Genomic DNA, 19,319 nt, shown 5'->3' on the forward strand with positions numbered 1-19,319 from the left:
TTTTCTTTCAAATGTGCATTTTTAGAAAATTTCACTTAGCGAAAAAGGGGGGGGGGGCAAAAACATGTTTGTCCCTACCCTAGCTACTGTTGTAGCGGAAAAGATATCACCTTCTGACTGAAAAGTCAGTCAGAAGGTGATATTTTTTCTGCTACAACAGTAGCTATCCCTACGTATACCCGTCCTGGGGAACTGGGGCAGAACGGGGCCGACCCACACACCCCTCCCCACTCCCACACCCCGCTATATACCCCGCTGCTTCCTACACCCCTGGTATGAGAATTAGAAAACGTATACTTAGCATAAGATTTTATCATATATAATATATTAGTCCGGTAAACCTGCCTATATAATTGATATATATATTCTTTTTGTCGAATATATATATCTATTTATATAAATATACATATCATAAGCATCTTGAAAAATTTGAAATGAAAGCACTAATGCATATGTCTACGAGTTGTTCGATGTTATTATGATATATATACGTGTATATGTATAAGGCAAATTAAAAATAAAAAAACACTAATAATATACATGTAGGCAGGTTTATCGGACTAATGATATGCCTGACATGTGGATAATGCTTTAAAGATCCATGCATATATCTGACATATATAAATATATTTTGAGATGTTTGTTACATTTTGAATATCTTAATGATGATAATAAGTACAGTACACTTCAGTGTGTTTTTTCTTCTTTTATACATTTATGTAAGATTGATCAAAGAAATCTTTTGGATATCAGGTCGATCAGTCAATTTTTGTTCACTGACTTTACTATTTACTAGATGACAGACGTTCTCATGACGAACATGACTATGACTTAATGACAATATTTATAATGGGGTGTCGTATATGTATACCAAAAGACAACGTCATCGTTGTCCTAATAAAATGTAATTTTTTTGGTGTATATATGCTGTATTTTTGGTAATATTTTTCATGAGTTCGAGTATAATTTTGATACGTTTTGTTGGTCAATAAAATACGATGTAATGTACATACACATGTACATATTTGTAAATCTAGATGGAAATTAGTTCTGTCTAATATTTACCATACAAAGATGTATCATTTAATATCGAATTAGGCACGTATCATATGTTCTATAAATTGGCGATATTTTGACCGCAATTTTTGTTAATCACAAATTGTATTATAGGATAGGAAGAAGTACAGTATACTAAGAAGAAATCCGAGCCATAAATTGAATAAAGGAGGTTTCATTTCTCTGAATGTTTAATTTCTATTAAAGTTCTGCTTATAAAAAATATATTATTATTTAGTCGGTGTATATAAAACTTCTATAAAAACAGCACATGTCTTTTACCACCTTATATAAAAGAAATAAGAGACGCCGGGAAGACATAAAATGTTACAAATATTATGCATATGGTTACTGTACGGGTTCTTTATTGTTTTCTTATACATAAAACTATTGAAATAAGCTTATGCTATGTGAATTATTTTGATTATTAGTGACCCGAATAGGCTGGCTTTGCAGCTATGACGGAGCTGAATGAAATACAATGTACATGAACCGTTGTATTCTTCTTCTTATGTGTACGGGACGCCGTCAAAGTATGACGATTATGTCACGGGGGACCTGTAGGGGTGCAAGGGTGTGAAAGGATTAGATTTGTGATTTTTTTTTTTTTTTTTTTTTTTGTATATAGATAAAAGGTGTGCATAAGTCCGTATTGACGAGTGCTGTTTAACTTCTCGGTAAATCCTCAAACTACAACGCAATACATGTTACTTATTACTACAAAACTATTAGACCCCATAAAATATATAGGCTACTTCAGAACATATCATCACATGCTCTGTCACGAGCTCTATCATATGATCGAAGGTTAAAAACTGGATCGCAGAGCTTTCCGTTTTATATGTATTTCGCAATTTTTATGCACTGTGTATAAGATCAACCTGTCAGTTCCGCCGGGCGACATGTGAGAAGATTGAAGAAGGGGGCATTTCACACTTTATATGGTAACTACATTACGCAGAGAATGGGTACTTGTTGTGCTCACATACGCAACGAATTCAGAGCAAAGAAGTTTTGGTTAAATGATGTCCATCCTGCTAGATTTGCAACATTTCAGGTAACAACAAATGGTGTAACGTTATTAATCCCTATTGAGCCGGCCCCTATTGAGCTTCCTCCTCCATACTCTTTTATATTCGGACGTTTGTTAGATGTCTCTCGTCTTAGACTTGATATTGTAAGTCTGCTTTATGTCCAGATGAATCTAACGAATCGATTTTCAGATCTGAAGTGAAATATCTTTTCTGGTTCTGTACTAGCCTATAGCATGTACAACAACGTTAACTAGCTACATGTACATGTAGGCCTATATACTACACAGATTAACCCCTCTAACTCGAAACCGCATACTCCCATTCGTCGAATTGATTGCATTGTCCCAACCATGTTGCGTCATATACATTTTGTATATCTCGAACAACTATTTGTCAAATACAGTTGGTAGTAGACTAAAGGTTACACCCTTGTGCCCTACGTTTAGACTACAGGTAGACACGGAGTGCACAAGATTTAGACTACAGGTAGACACGGAGTGCACGACATGTCACAGTGTCCACTACGGGTGGACATCGTGTCCATGCAGGTACATTCAGACCTAGACAGACAAGTTGATGTGTTATAGCTAGGGATCGGGGGAACACATTCTTCAATTTAAAAGAATACATAATTATAATGTTTTAGAGTTTATTTTTTTTAATTACAACATCTACAATGAAGTGTACAGTTTATATAACTATACTTTATTTTTCTTAGTAAATACATCTCTGCTACATTAAAGGCCCAATATCCGTATCTTTCTTATTTTTTCATGATTTATAAGAATGTTAGAAAAAAAAATCCTGTTGTAAATCATGCACAGACAGGACTAAATCGAAGTCAAGATGAGTGGTAATGATTCAGAATATTTTTTTAAAAATCAAATAAATATCAACTATCGCTAGGTGGGTCCCACTTAGTCAAACAAGCCGAAGTTAGCCAACAGTGTAACGTCTTTGCCGATAACGTCATGTGACTACCGTAACTATGTAACATCTATCCGAACTCTTCCGAAAACGGGTCATGAACTTTCCAACTTTCGTTCGGCAATACTCGTAACTTCTATGGCGACCGGTTTAAAATGAAGGCATGTTTACAAGTATCGACTTTCAACAACTGCTGTACCAAAGTTATTAAAAAACATTATGAATATTCTTTAATATATCATAATTTCAACTACATCTACAAATACTAACAATATCGGAGTCGAACATAACTTGAATTTTTGTTGATAGTTACGTATAGTGTGGCTTTAATAAAACCTTTTCACTGCAAAAGTAAAAAAGATTAAGTTATGTTCATTAAGTATATGTCTATTTGATTTTATATCTGTGGTTTCCATTTCATATCTAAAATATATTACGTTTTCAAAAGTCAATGTATTATAGGTAGATTGCATTAAATATATATCTCATTTACATGAAATACAAGCATTTTCACAAGTCAAAAACAACTGTGAATTGCAGCATAAACCAGTCTTATTGTGCTTTTGAGACCCTTTTAATTCATAATAAACTATAAGTAATACAATTATATACCGAGTAATACATAGCTTTTAAATAAAAAAGATTTGATGCATATCAATCAGTTATCTAGCGATACCCTTCTATATCGTCTTTCATTAAAATATATATACACTTGTATATCATTTTTCTTTGCTAATTTAAGTTATAAGTGTAGTGTATGTAAAAATAGTTTAATTACGTATCCTTTATTAAAAACTGAACGTCTAATAAGGACCATGCAGAATTAAATCCACTTCAAACTATGTGATGTCCTCCACTTATTGGTGGCTAGTCTACCTACAAGTACCCAATTCAGCTTGTTTTGATTCTTAATTACCGGTAAACACAATATGCCCAACCCCGCAAGTTATCTTGACTGTATACTGCGTCATGGTCCAATAATAATAACTTGTCAAACATACAGGTAATATGTAGGTACCTCACGGTGACCATCGATAGATATAGCCAGAGGGCAGAATCGTTGCCTTCTGTACATGTGTTTGCACGGCTTCATGAGAATGGGGCAGTATTATCTTTATACATGTGATTTTTAGCTCACCTGGCCCAAAGGGCCGGTGAGCTTATGTCATGGCGCGGCGTCCGTCGTCCGTCCGTCCGTCTGTCCGTCAACATTTCCTTGAAATCGCTACTAGTCATAAAGTTCTGCATGGATTGTAACCAAATTTGGCCACAAATATCCTTTGGGGAAGGAGACCGGAACTTGTATAAATTTTGGCTCTGACCCCCGGGGGCAGGAGGGGCGGGGCCCAATAGGGGAAATAGAGGTAAATCCTTTAAATCGCTACTTGTCCTAGAGTTCTGCATGGAATGTAACCAAATTTGGCCACAAGTATCCTGGGGGAAGGGGAACAGAACTTGTATAAATTTTGGCTCTGACCCCCGGGGGCAGGAGGGGCGGGGCCCAATAGGGGAAATAGAGGTAAATCCTATAAATCGCTACTTGTCCTAGAGTTCTGCATGGAATGTAACCAAATTTGGCCAGAAACATCCTTGGGGGAAGGGGAACAGAACTTGTATAAATTTTGGCTCTGACCCCCTGGGGGCAGGAGGGGTGGGGCCCAATAGGGGAAATAGAGGTAAATCCTTTAAATCGCTACTAGTCATAGAGTTCTACATGGATTCTAACCAAATTTGGCCACAAACATCCTTTGGGGAAGGGGAACAGAACTTGTATAAATTTTGGCTCTGACCCCCCGGGGACAGGAGGGGCAGGGCCCAATAGGGGAAATAGAGGTAAATTCTATAAATCGCTACTTGTCCTAGAGTTCTTCATAGAATGTAACCAATTTTAGCCACAAACATACTTGGGGGAAAGAGAACAGAACTTGTATAAATTTTGGCTCTGACTCCCTGGGGCCAGGAGGGGAGGGGCCCAATAAGGGAAATAGAGGTAAATCCTATAAATCGCTACTTGTCTTAGAGTTCTGCATGGATTGTAACCAAATTTGGCCACAAACATCCTTGGGGGAAGGGGAACAGAACTAGTATTAATTTTGGCTCTGTAATTTTGGCTCTGACCCCCAAGGGCAGGAGGGGCGGGCCCAATAGGGGAAATAGAGGTTAATCCTATAAATCGCTACTTGTCCTAGAGTTCTGCATGGAATGTAACCAAATTTGGCCACAAACATCCTTGGGGGAAGGGGAACAGAACTTGTATAAATTTTGGCTCTGACCCCCTGGGGACAGGAGGCCGGGGCCCAATAAGGGAAATAGAGGTAAATCCTTTAAATCGCTACTAGTCATAGAGTTCTGTATAGAATGTAACCAATTTACCCACAAACATACTTGGGGGAAAGAGAACAGAACTTGTATTAATTTTGGCTCTGACCCCCAAGGGCACGAGGGGCAGGTCCAATAGGGGAAATAAAGGTTAATCCTATAAATCGCTACTTGTCCTAGAGTTCTGCATGTAATGTAACCAAACTTGGCCGCAAATATCCTTGGGGGAAGGGGAACAGAACTTGTATAAAATTTTGGCTCTGACCCCCTAGGGGCAGGAGGGTGGGGCCCAATAAGGGAAATAGAGGTTAATCCTTTAAATCGCTATTAGTCATAGAGTTCTGCATGGATTGTAACCAAATTTAGCTACAAACATCCTTTGGGGAAGGGGAACAGAACTTAAGGTTAATCTATAAATCGCTACTTGTCCTAGAGTTCTGCTTGGATTGTGACCAATTTTGACCACAAACATCCTGGAGGAAGGGGAACAGAACTTGTATAAATATTGGCTCTGATCCCTGGGGGCAGGAGGGGTGGGGCCAATAGGGATTTAGAGGTAAATATTCAAATTCTTCAGAAAAGAAACAATGAACTTGTATCAGAACATTACTTGGCATTACAAACCAGGTGAGCGATACGTACACAGGCCCTCTGGGCCTCTTGTTAGAAATTGTTACAATGGAAGTTTGTTAAGACAAACAAATATACTTTGCCGTTTACAAATCATATAGGTTTATGAATTGAAACACATAAATACCATTCTTATTAGATACATGTAGATACATGTTGGAGAGCCTGGGTACACCGTACACCGTATTCTGGGGGGTAGATTGGGATGACGTAAAAACTAGCTGGGAAAACACAGTAAGTGATGCTGAATACACCTCAATTATTGTCATGACAGGCAGCCGTGTAGTGGAGATGACGGGAGCTGTACAATGTGTTAATCAAGCATGTCAGTCACAACCAATGCATGTCCCAATAATACATGTATTTTGATTTTGATTTTTTTTTAAATTTTGATATATAAAGCTTCATTGTCAAATTAAATAAAGTGCAAAAACCAGTTAAAATACATATCCCTATTGACAAGCATCGTTGTAAAACTGTACGTATTTGTATGATGAGTTCAATGTATATATATGTAGAGAGGATGCCACCTAAGTACAGCATGCTGTAAATGGACCTCTTAGGGTTGGGATAAGGTACGTATACAGGTGTTGTTAGCTGTGATACACCTGACTGAACATGTTGAAGGGGGCCAATGAAGGCCCCAGGCCCCAGTCTGACCAATGTTAGGTAATTTAAATTATCATACCCATGTGGTTGATGGAATAGTATGAAGTCCAAGTGACCATGGCAACTGCAGTCCTAGACTAGCGGTCTACCTTTCGAGCAGGCATATTATGTATGAATCACGCATTTTGTTACCACGTAACTCACATGGTTTGTAAAAGAAGGTTAGAATAGGATATTGTCAAATTATCAGTTTCTAAAATTAAAACAATTGTGCCAAATTCATAATCTAATCAACAACTATGTATATACAGTTTAAATGGACAGAAGTTGACTTTATTTTGACTCTGTCTATTTAATTTATCATCAGGCATGTGACCTACATTTTAGTGATCGGTCCTTTGATCAGTGTTGATGCAAGCAAGTAGCCACATGCCCAATACTAAATTATTACTTTCTTAAGCCAGTGCTTACAGGTTCCTCAATCGGTTGACACAATAGAATGCAATTTCGAATGCCGTCTTTTAACGTCTATGGACGATTTTTCATATTTCCAATGCTTTGCAACGCACCAGGTTCCATGAAGCAAATGCACACGTATACACATTTGACAGGGCTTAAAACTATTTCGCACATCTTGCCGTTTTGAAAACTATATTTGATGCATACAAAATTAAACATTTTATGAAGGACTTAATCTTTTTATGTTTATTATATATGTCCTTGCTATTATTATGCCCATCAATATATCCTTTTTAATAAAAAAAAAAATGCTGATCAAAATATCTCTTGGAACACTGAAAATCTTACTTCACGTAAGGTTCATCACTTTATGTGTTCTTACAAGAATTTCATCTACGTCCTTGGTTCGAACTATCCAAAGTAAGATTTATAAGATAAAAAGTCAATGTTTTAACTATATATCACTAGCAAGAAAAACAAGTTTTTACTGGGAAAATGCGGACTTGAACGATCCATTGATGAGACATAACCAGTACGTGGTTTACCGTAACAACCTGTACGCAGTTTTATGTTGCAATAAATATTACATGTATGTTACTGATCGCAATAAATATTTATTTCTGTCAAAGTCCATATAGACTGCAGAATAAATAGATATTTTCTCATATCTCTGTAACACATCATCTAGTTTGTCTGTTGTCTGAATGTAGTGGACATATTACCTGGACACGATGTCCACCTGTAGTGGGCACCGTGTTCACACGTAGTGCACTCAGTGTCTACCTGTAGTCTAAATCTTGTGCACTCTGTGTCTACCTGTAGTCTAAACCTAGTGTGCTCCTTGTCCACTCGTAGTTCACACCGTGTGCACAATGTGTAACCTTTAGTCTACTACCAACTGTACCTCTTGTTCCTTGAACAGAAATATATCCTGATTTATCAAATACATGGTATTGAACCATGTACCGTATTTTCCCTATTAAGAGCGCCTCCTCTAATAAGGGCGCCCCCACGTTTTTTGCTGAAAAAAATCAGCTAATTTCATACAATTTTTGTGCCAGATTGTGACGATTTGTCTTTGCAGACGCTAATAAAATACTGTTTCACATCAATCTGATGCTTAACAGATATCCGATCAGCTATAAATGTATTGCACTGGGTAACTTAGGACATCTTTGCCATGTGTTTACACATAGAAACAGCGAGAATTCCATGTTCAAAACAAAACGTGTCACTTGAATGCCCCACACACGTGTATGGATGAAGACTAACTGGCAACAACATTTTAGCGATGTCTATACAGGTTTTATGAATACTTACTGTATGTCTATGATAAAGGTTACTAAATAACAGGCATGTTATCATTTTTAAGCATTTAATTGTGTGCTCTTGTCGGTATTTCCCATCTGCCACAAAACGAAAGTAGCGATCGAAAGCACCGTCCGCCATTTTGTGTACGCATGGTAAACAAACAGGGCCGTTTTCGGTTATACGGTTTGACTGGTTGGACCTAGTTGTTCGTTTATTAATTAAACACGGACCTGGGAATTTTATATTATTTTCAGACGAGCCTTGACAAAGCCCTCACGGGCCTGTATCAAAAACTGCAGGTCCGTCAGGTTTTATACTTGAAATAATGACTTTAACCAACGGTCGAACCGGTTGTTCCGAATAAACGAAAACGGCCCAGGCTAGCATAAAATGCCAAAATTCCGTGAAACATACATATTTAACCAATGTTTAATACTTCTGGTGCAAACATTTCTTCATAATTATGTAATTTCAATACTTACTTGACTTCAAAACGTAATTTGGCTATAGTAAGTTTCAGAAAAATACGAAACTAAAAGCAAGATGACTTTAGTCTGTTTCAGTAATTGTCTCAAAAAAAAATTTCGTTTTCAATTTCCAATGTTGATTTTTCTGTAATGCAGTTTACATGTATATACATGTATGGTTATTTTTTATCCCCCGCCCAACGAAGTTAGGGGATATACAAATGGGTTCCGTCCATCCGTCCGTCTGTCCGTCCGTACGAATTGTTTCCGGAGCATAACTCTAAAACCAGTAGAGATATTTCCACGAAACTTCATACACACATTGGTCTTATGGTCTAGTAGTGCCTTTTGCTATTTTTAGGTTTTCATTTTTTGCATTTTTTCCGTAACCATGGAAACATTGCTGAAAATATCATATTTTTGTACCAGGTTCGTTTCCGGAGCATAACTCTAAAACAAGAAGAGATATTTCCACGAAACTTCATAGACACATTGGTCTTATGGTCTAGTAGTGCCTTTTGCTATTTTAAGGTTTTCACTTTTTGTACTTTTTTCTGTAACCATGGAAACATTGCTGAAAATGGCAGATTTTTGTGTAAGAATCGTTTCCGGAGCACAACTCTAAAACCAGCAGAGATATTTCCATGAAACTTCATAGACACATTGTTCTTATGGTCTAGTAGTGCCTTTTGCTATTTTTAGGTTTTCATTTTTTGCATTTTTTCCGTAACCATGGAAACATTGCTGAAAATATCATGGTAAATGGTAAATGTTACTTTGCAAAACTTGTGTATATATTTGTGTATATAGTCTAATATAAATGTCAAGGCTGTATACCGGATTCAACAATTGCAGCCCCGCTCTACTTGAATTATACTCCATCTTTCTTTAGCTCAACTTCCTTTTTCCTGTTTTTTTTTCATACACATAAGTCTCCACAATCAAACTTACTTCAGCTTTGATATCTCCATTGGCGGGGGATCTGAATGACTATGTCCTTGTTTCAACTTGATACTGCTACGTTTATAAAAGTTCAAAATGCTGAAAATCACAGTCATTAAAATTTCATTGACACACATTGTTTGTCATAGTTTGAGACCAGACATTTTAACACACAATCATGACCAATCTCGCATGAGTCGAATACCCTGTGTTCCTCAAACTATTGGTCTGGCCCCCTCCTGTTTGACTTATAGGGGTTTTATTGTATTCAGAAAAAGTAAGGTTACGAAAGAGAGTAAGTATATCTAAGGTAACAAAACGGGAGAGTAAGGATATCCAAGGTAACAATAGGGGAGAGTAAGGATATCCAAGGTAACAGAAGGGGAGAGTAAGGATATCCAAGGTAACAAAAGGGCAGAGTAAGGATATCCAAAATAACAATAGGGGAGAGTAAGGATATCCAAGGTAACAAAAGGGGAGAGTAAGGATATCCAAGGTAACAATAGGGGAGAGTAAGGATATCCAAGGTAACAATAGGGGAGAGTAAGGATATCCAAGGTAACAATAGAGGAGAGTAAGGATATCCAAAATAACAATAGGGCAGAGTAAGGATATCCAAAGTAACAATAGGGAAGAGTAAGGATATCCAAGGTAACAATAGGAGAGAGTAAGGATATCCCAGGTAACAATAGGAGAGAGCAAGGATATCCCAGGTTACAATAGGAGAGAGTAAGGATATCCAAGGTAACAATAGAGGAGAGTAAGGATATCAAAGGTAACAATAGAGGAGAGTAAGGATATCCAAAGTAACAATAGGGGAGAGTAAGGATATCAAAGGTTACCATAGGGCAGAGTAAGGATATCTAAGGTTACCATAGGGAAGAGTAAGGATATCAAAGGTAACAATAGGGGAGAGAAGGATATCTAAGGTTACCATAGGGAAGAGTAAGGATATCCAAGGTAACCATAGGGAAGAGTAAGGATATGCAAGGTAACAATAGGGGAGAGTAAGGATATCCAAGGTAACAATAGGGCAGAGTAAGGATATCCAAGGTAACCATAGGGAAGAGTAAGGATATCCAAGGTAACAATAGAGGAGAGTAAGGATATCCAAAGTAACAGTAGGGGAGAGTAAGGATATCCAAAGTAACAATAGGAGCGAGTAAAGATATCCAAGGTAACAGAAGGGGAGAGTAAGGATATCTTAGGTAACAATAGAGGAGAGAAAGGATATCTAAGGTTACCATAGGGAAGAGTAAGGATATCTAAGGTGATAATAGAAGAGAGTAAGGATATCTAAGGTTACCATAGGGAAGAGTAAGGATATCCAAAGTAACAATAGGAGCGAGTAAAGATATCCAAGGTAACAGAAGGGGAGAGTAAGGATATCCCAGGTAACAATAGGGGAGAGAAGGATATCTAAGGTTACCATAGGGAAGAGTAAGGATATCCAAGGTAACAATAGGGGAGAGTAAGGATATCCAAGGTAACAATAGGGCAGAGTAAGGATATCCAAGGTAACAATAGAGGAGAGTAAGGATATCCAAGGTAACAATAGGGGAGAGTAAGGATATCCAAGGTAACAATAGGGCAGAGTAAGGATATCCCAGGTAACAATAGGGGAGAGTAAGGATATCCAAGGTTACAATAGGGGAGAGTAAGGATATCCCAGGTAACAATAGGGCAGAGTAAGGATATCCCAGGTAACAATAGGTGAGAGTAAGGATATCCCAGGTAACAATAGGGAAGAGTAAGGATATCCCAGGTAACAATAGAGGAGAGTAAGGATATCCAAGGTAACAATAGGGCAGAGTAAGGATATCCAAGGTAACAATAGAGGAGAGTAAGGATATCCAAGGTAACAAAAGGGCAGAGTAAGGATATCCAAGGTAACCATAGGGCAGAGTAAGGATATCCCAGGTAACAATAGGGCAGAGTAAGGATATCCAAGGTAACAATAGGGGAGAGTAAGGATATCAAAGGTAACAATAGGGGAGAGTAAGGATATCTAAGGTAACAATAGGGGAGAGTAAGGATATCCAAGGTAACAATAGGGGAGAGTAAGGATATCTAAGGTAACAATAGGGGAGAGTAAGGATATCTAAGGTAACAATAGGGGAGAGTAAGGATATCCAAGGTAACAATAGGGGAGAGTAAGGATATCCAAGGTTACAATAGGGCAGAGTAAGGATATCTAAGGTTACCATAGGGAAGAGTAAGGATATCCAAGGTAACAATAGGGGAGAGTAAGGATATCTAAGGTAACAATAGGGGAGAGTAAGGATATCCAAGGTAACCATAGGGAAGAGTAAGGATATCCAAGGTAACAATAGGGGAGAGTAAGGATATCCAAGGTAACAATAGGGGAGAGTAAGGATATCCAAGGTAACAATAGGGAAGAGTAAGGATATCCAAGGTAACAATAGGGGAGAGTAAGGATATCCAAGGTAACAATAGGGGAGAGTAAGGATATCCAAGGTAACAATAGGGGAGAGTAAGGATATCCAAGGTAACAATAGAGGAGAGTAAGGATATCCAAGGTAACAATAGGGGAGAGTAAGGATATCCAAGGTAACAATAGGGGAGAGTAAGGATATCCAAGGTAACCATAGGGAAGAGTAAGGATATCCAAGGTAACAATAGAGGAGAGTAAGGATATCCAAGGTAACAATAGAGGAGAGAAGGATATCAAAGGTAACAATAGAGGAGAGTAAGGATATCTAAGTTAATAATAGAGGAGAGTAAGGATATCTAAGGTTACCATAGGGAAGAGTAAGGATATCCAAAGTAACAATAGGAGCGAGTAAAGATATCCAAGGTAACAGAAGGGGAGAGTAAGGATATCCCAGGTAACAATAGGGGAGAGAAGGATATCTAAGGTTACCATAGGGAAGAGTAAGGATATCCAAAGTAACAATAGGAGCGAGTAAAGATATCCATGGTAACAGAAGGGGAGAGTAAGGATATCCAAGGTAACAATAGGGGAGAGTAAGGATATCCAAGGTAACAATAGGGGAGAGTAAGGATATCCAAGGTAACAATAGGGGAGAGTAAGGATATCCAAGGTAACAATAGGGGAGAGTAAGGATATCCAAGGTAACAATAGGGCAGAGTAAGGATATCCCAGGTAACAATAGGGCAGAGTAAGGATATCCCAGGTAACAATAGGAGAGAGTAAGGATATCCAAGGTTACAATAGAAGAGAGTAAGGATATCCCAGGTAACAATAGGTGAGAGTAAGGATATCCCAGGTAACAATAGGGGAGAGTAAGGATATCCAAGGTAACAATAGGGAAGAGTAAGGATATCCCAGGTAACAATAGGAGAGAGAAAGGATATCCAAGGTAAAAATAGGAGAGAGTAAGGATATCCCAGGTAACAAAAGAGCAGAGTAAGGATATCCCAGGTAACAATAGAGGAGAGTAAGGATATCCAAGGTAACAATAGGGCAAGGATATCCAAGGTAACCATAGGGCAGAGTAAGGATATCCCAGGTAACAAAAGGGCAGAGTAAGGATATCTAAGGTAACAATAGGGAAGAGTAAGAATATCCAAGGTAAGAATAGGGGAGAGTAAGGATATCCAAGGTAACCATAGGGGAGAGTAAGGATATCAAAGGTAACAATAGGGAAGGGAAGGATATCTAAGGTTACCATAGGGAAGAGTAAGGATATCCAAGGTAACAATAGGGGAGAGTAAGGATATCTCAGGGAACAATAGGGCAGAGTAAGGATATCCAAAATAACAATAGGGCAGAGTAAGGATATCCAAGGTAACAATAGGGCAGAGTAAGGATATCCAAGGTAACAATAGAGGAGAGTAAGGATATCCCAGGTAACAATAGGGCAGAGTAAGGATATCCCAGGTAACCATAGGGGAGAGTAAGGATATCTAAGGTAACAATAGGGGATAGTAAGGATATCCAAGGTAACAATAGGGCAGAGTAAGGATATCCAAGGTAACAATAGAGGAGAGTAAGGATATCCAAGGTAACAGAAGAGGAGAGTAAGGATATCCAAGGTAACAGAAGGGGAGAGTAAGGATATCCAAGATAACTATAGGGCAGAGTAAGGATATCCCAGGTAACAATAGGGCAGAGTAAGGATATCCCAGGTAACAAAAGGGCAGAGTAAGGATATCCAAAATAACAATAGGGCAGAGTAAGGATATCCAAGGTAACAATAGGGCAGAGTAAGGATATCCAAGGTAACAATAGGGCAGAGTAAGGATATCCCAGGTAACAAAAGGGCAGAGTAAGGATATCCAAAATAACAATAGGGCAGAGTAAGGATATCCAAGGTAACAATAGGGCAGAGTAAGGATATCCAAAATAACAATAGGGCAGAGTAAGGATATCCCAGGTAACAAAAGGGCAGAGTAAGGATATCCAAAATAACAATAGGGCAGAGTAAGGATATCCCAGGTAACAATAGGGAAGAGTATCCATCAATAGAGGACTAAAACTAGACCCTGTTCAACAAAATATGAACAGAAACTTTTGACATTATAAGCCTTTAAACCATTGTTTTTTGTTGTTTTGTTTCTAGTGGCGCCTTCCTCCGATCATCTACCTTCTCTATAGACTTGCCCTGGCAGTGTATGCTGACACCTGGCTAATTTACACCGCAACAGACTATGGAGCCGTTGTCAGTGGCAATGGGGTATATTCGTGGCCGGTATATCTTACCAACTGGACATACACGATGCTATGTCTTTACCTGACTCTGCATGCCCTCACCGCTCTCGTTTTCATGTGTACTCGGCCTGTTGTATTTTGGAGGAGTCTATCAATGACGGAACACAGGGCTTTATTTAAGGAGCTGGAAGTCTACCCGAGTCTATGGGGGGGTGATGCATACGAGCAGATACCAAGTCAGGACAACGCCGAGGATAGGGAGTTGTTGTATGGAGAAACATCAACGAGGACCAACCTCGTGCCTGTTTACTTTAAGTTGGTGTGGATTCTTTTCAACATCGTGTCCTCATGCTCAATAATGGTAACTCTGGTGTTTTTTATATTTCTTTGGCCAGAATTAGCCACAGACAACCAGCCACTTGACATGGACAATCTGCAGCTGCATGGTATAAACTCTGTGATTGTGTTGATAGAATGTCTGGTGACTGCTGTCCCAGTACATTTCCTACACTATGTCTATCCTCTTATTTACGGTATTGTGTACATTATCTTCACAGCCATTTTCTTTGGGGCTGGGAACAAGGATCCCATCTACCCGAATGTGTTGGACTGGAACTCAGACCAAGTAGGCAAGACTCTGATCATGGTATTGGTGATAGGATTTGTGGTTTTACCACTTCTACAACTTTTCTTTTTGATCATTTACAAACTCAAGATTGTTCTGTTCAAGTGGGTCTCCGCGGCAGAAACAGGGAACAATTAATACAAACTTTGCAGTTAATCACCCCTGAAATTTCATAATGAACTGAAGGGGACTAGTCTTTGATTCAGAAGGGCAGTTAATGTGACTTTAGGGATGCATATCCGTAGATATATATTTTGTATCTCTCTTACTATACTATCTAGTGATTTCTCCAAGAACTCAAATCAAAATAGAGTTCTGAAGCCATTAACCAACATAGAGAGTTCTTTCTTTGAATGGACGAAACTCTACCTTAAAGTGTTTTAAATTGGCTACAAATATGAGAAACTATGAGGAAAAAATGAATTTTAGTGTCACAATGTACGTTTTTCTCTTTGAATTCCAAACCTAATATTGTCCAAAGTCAAGTGCAAATTATAGCTTTCAACTGAAAGTGTGTTATATTGAAATTAATAGTGTAATTTTATTTTGAGGGTTTTTATTAAGTTTCTTTTTATACAATTTGTTGTTATGTATAGATTTTAAAAACAATTTTTAACATTTTATTATGCATTTTTATGTATACAAACCGTTAATCCATTCCTTGGTATATTTGTAGATTGTAATTATTAATACATGCATATAAATTTGTATGTAGTGTCATGCTCCAAAAAAATTTCCTCAATTTTAAACTGTATTTCTTTTGAATGATGAAACCAATTTTAAGACCATCATATTTGGAGACATTGATTATATGATAAACATTGAAATGTGTTACTTGTATATATATTTATTGTTTTTGCATGTACATTGTCTAGTCATAAAGTATATATATTATATATATTATTTCTATTGGCAATCACAGTTTTGTTTCCAGTATACATATTGAGTGGCATGTACAGTAAAAGTATTAACTTGTGCACCTGCCAAATTAAATGATTCCCCATGGCCACCTATGGATTCAGTGATAAAAAAAACTAAATCTTAAGGTAGCTCCATACTTTTGGTAAAACCCATGTCATTTTTTTCTAACAATCAGGTCTTCTTTTCTTGCATTTTTTTCACGCAGATTTCAAATCTGTATAAAAAAATGGGTGTTCTCGAACTACTTTTTGAGATATTTGAGTTTGAAATATTCCATCCGTACAAATTTGCTTGCAGAAAAAAGAAAAATTTATCAAAATATGTTTTCTGTAATATTAGGGTGAATGTAGTCTCAATCCTGTTGATTTTTTGTCCTTAATTTCTTACGATAGCACAATATACAAAACTATTGTATTTTTACAAATGCGAACTATTTTCGTTATTTCTGAGGACCGTTTCTATACGTAATTACCAAGTTTTGCTTTATCTTCGCCCCCGAAAAATCAATGAATAGGCAAAAAAAGGAAATGAAAACCCATGTCAATTTAACAATATTTATATATGAAATGCCCAAGGTAATATTTTTTTCTAATATATAAAAACATGGACTACTTGATCAAATTTTCACAATTTTGTAAAGTTAAAGTTTGTAATTCACAACCCTACCCCCATTTCACCCAGGGCTAAGATAGCTAGGTAGGTCATATTTGACTATTTTTTAAAAATCATGCCACAAAAAAGCTTTCTACATCAGTTCATATGTTTTTGTCATATCATATCTGGTTTATGTCTCTTTATTTTCATGATTTTCTCCAAATTTTGTGTTTTAAGAAAATCCGAAGGTGAGGTTTTTTTTTAGAATTCTGGAATTTCAGTCTGGACAGGTCCCCTCTTATCATTTATTGCGACTAATGTTACTTTCGGTGTTTGAAAATCCATTTCCATTTACGACAGAGACCGCAAAAACCTCAGAAATAGCAACTTATTTTCACTTCACTGCTTTTATTTGATTTATTTAATGATTTTAGATATTCAATATTTCATGTAGACAATTTTCACCTATTGAAAAAAATATCCAAATGGAATGTCGTAGCGTATCGGAAACCATTCTGGAATTCAAAACAACCTTGGCAGCTTTTGGATTAGCGTCATATGAATTGGCGCGGTTTTCAAAAGTATGGACCTACCTTAACATATATTTTATCTTTATTTGCCTTATCTATATGTCATAGAAATATTTTCTGAAGAAGCGATATGTGTAAAGATAGAATCAAATGGAAAAGAAAATGTTCTTTTGGATTTTATATAGAGACACCACTCCACACATATCTCGTGCTGTTTAAAGACTTAGTATTTCAGGCTAAGTAACCACATTTGATCAGCATCTGAAGTACATAACTGTAATAGTACAATGCTTACTGACTTGGGTTCAAGCTTTTGTCAAATTTGTGATGTTTGGTGCACAATCTGATTAAAATACAGATCCTTAAAAAACCACTTCAATCGAGGATCTGACAACATCCCATCAGGGGATATGTTCGGATGACCATGATACACATGTACTTCAGATCAAATGCATTTTTTACCTTGCTACTTATGTATATTGAAAAAAGCTATTTCGTCCCAGTATACATACAAATGTATATACAATTAGCATTGCTCTCTTTGGGCAAGATGACTACGTTCACAAAAATAATTCCGACAGCTTGTTACCCCTAACATTCACTGTCAAGATTCTGGCAGCAGCAATTTGATTGGCCATTTCCAAAGGTCACCAGAATGTGACCGCATACGATGTTGTCAGATCCTCTTATCAAACGTAGAGATAATAAGGATCTGTATTTTAATCAGATTGTTTGGTGCTTAGTTTACAGGTAATACCGTATTCGACCCAATAAGCGCCTATGTCCCTATAAGGGCCCCTCCCCCTTTTTAACGCCTCGATTTCAATTGTCCACGCATAAATAAAGACCAAAACTACACAAAACTGTATAGATTTGCAATAATTTCGTCAAGTTTTATTAGCACCTTTTCATTTTTCAATTTTTCAAACGCCCTGGACGCTTATTTGGTCGAATACGGCAGATGTTTATGTTGTATATACTTAGTCTCACCATAATACATGTAGTATGGTTATATGAAAGTGTTTGTGATACTGTATTGTAATCCTTATCAAATTCTTATCAATATGTAATTATACACTTGTTACAAATGTTCTGTAATATTTCTGCTGCTATGTTTAGATACTGTAGTAGAATTGTTTGTATAATGTATACTAACTGCAAGTAAATTGAAAACACAAACAGGAATGTAATACTGCATAACTAATTTGATTTTTTATAAGCAATATAAATTTTACCAGCTTTTATTTCTAGTTCTTCATTCCTGCTCTACAGTGAATGGGGTTTTGATATTTCATCCTTAATATTTAATATGTTGTAATGATAAGATAATATAAAAAAGAATTTTCAGATTTACTTTTTTGATGTTTGCTTATTATATATAGTGTATATCCTGGTGTAAAGAACATTCTTTTTGTAGGGCATTTATCCAGTGTATTGTTTATCTATAACCAGATAAGTGAAAAAATGAATTAAAATTTGTAGCTGTTTTTGATATATCATAAATATCTACACTACTATTTCAAAATACATTTTAATAGTCAATGATTTTTTTTAAAGAATTGTACTGTAATATGTATGCTTTACATTGTGCAGTAATTTTGTAAACTAATGCAACTGACTTTGTGGTAATAAAAAATCGCATTCTGGTAGAATTTGGTCCTGAATTTTATCCAAAATCGTTTTCAAATATCAAAATAAAGTTAAGGGACACAAGTGTACCTGTTTTGGTCCTCCAACATGAACAAACGCCTGCAGCGTCCTATAAATGGGTACTGACGCGCCCACAGAAGTCAATGATTCAAAACTTGCAGCCAACTCGTTAAAGATGCTCCATCGTCGAAAGAGCATAAATGATATTCATCATTTGAACAATAATTGGTGTTTAATCGTGTATATATATGTCTAATTAACACAAAAAATAATATAATATAGAATTATTTATTTCGCCTTTGGTGCATGCGCAATCAGTATTTCATTCCATATAGGATATAGTGACACGGAATTTTTTTTGGGATGCAATTAATTATTTTTCATATTTTTAACTTGAAGTAAAAGTAGAAGCTCAAACTTTTCAATGGTGGTAATGGTGTAAAGTAAGTAACTTTTTTATCTGAAGAAAAATACTAAATCCTCTGCTCCTGATTTTAATAGTGAAAAAATACCATTTGTCAGCGGTGGAGCACCGAGAATGTTTCATAAACAACGGGAAAGTTATAATTGTATACGAATGGTTAGTCAACAATATATTATGGTTCACAT

General features: G+C 36.8%; 2 protein-coding genes across 4 annotated transcripts in view; one reads left to right on the plus strand and one right to left on the minus strand.

Moving 5' to 3' along the window:
• Positions 1 to 19,319, minus strand: part of LOC138304885 (tubulin tyrosine ligase 3-like) — a 66,966-nt gene that overhangs the window by 34,750 nt on the left and 12,897 nt on the right. The gene's annotated exons all lie outside the window — the stretch shown is intronic.
• On the plus strand, positions 1,565 to 18,712 carry LOC138304889 (uncharacterized). The gene is made up of 2 exons (XM_069245252.1): positions 1,565 to 2,113; positions 14,302 to 18,712. The coding sequence occupies exons 1-2, from the start codon at positions 2,021 to 2,023 to the stop codon at positions 15,151 to 15,153; spliced, it is 945 nt and encodes a 314-aa protein (XP_069101353.1). The 5' UTR covers positions 1,565 to 2,020; the 3' UTR covers positions 15,154 to 18,712.

The sequence above is a fragment of the Argopecten irradians genome, chromosome 12 (assembly GCF_041381155.1).
Source record: "Argopecten irradians isolate NY chromosome 12, Ai_NY, whole genome shotgun sequence".
NCBI classification, from domain to species: Eukaryota; Metazoa; Mollusca; class Bivalvia; order Pectinida; family Pectinidae; genus Argopecten; species Argopecten irradians.

Bases quoted from the DNA above. Each gene is read 5' to 3' on its own strand.
- LOC138304889 (XM_069245252.1), top strand. From the start codon at position 2,021: ATGGGTACTTGTTGTGCTCACATACGCAACGAATTCAGAGCAAAGAAG. The intron at 2,114-14,301 runs GTAACAACAAAT...TTTTGTTTCTAG, and splicing joins CTAGATTTGCAACATTTCAG to TGGCGCCTTCCTCCGATCAT.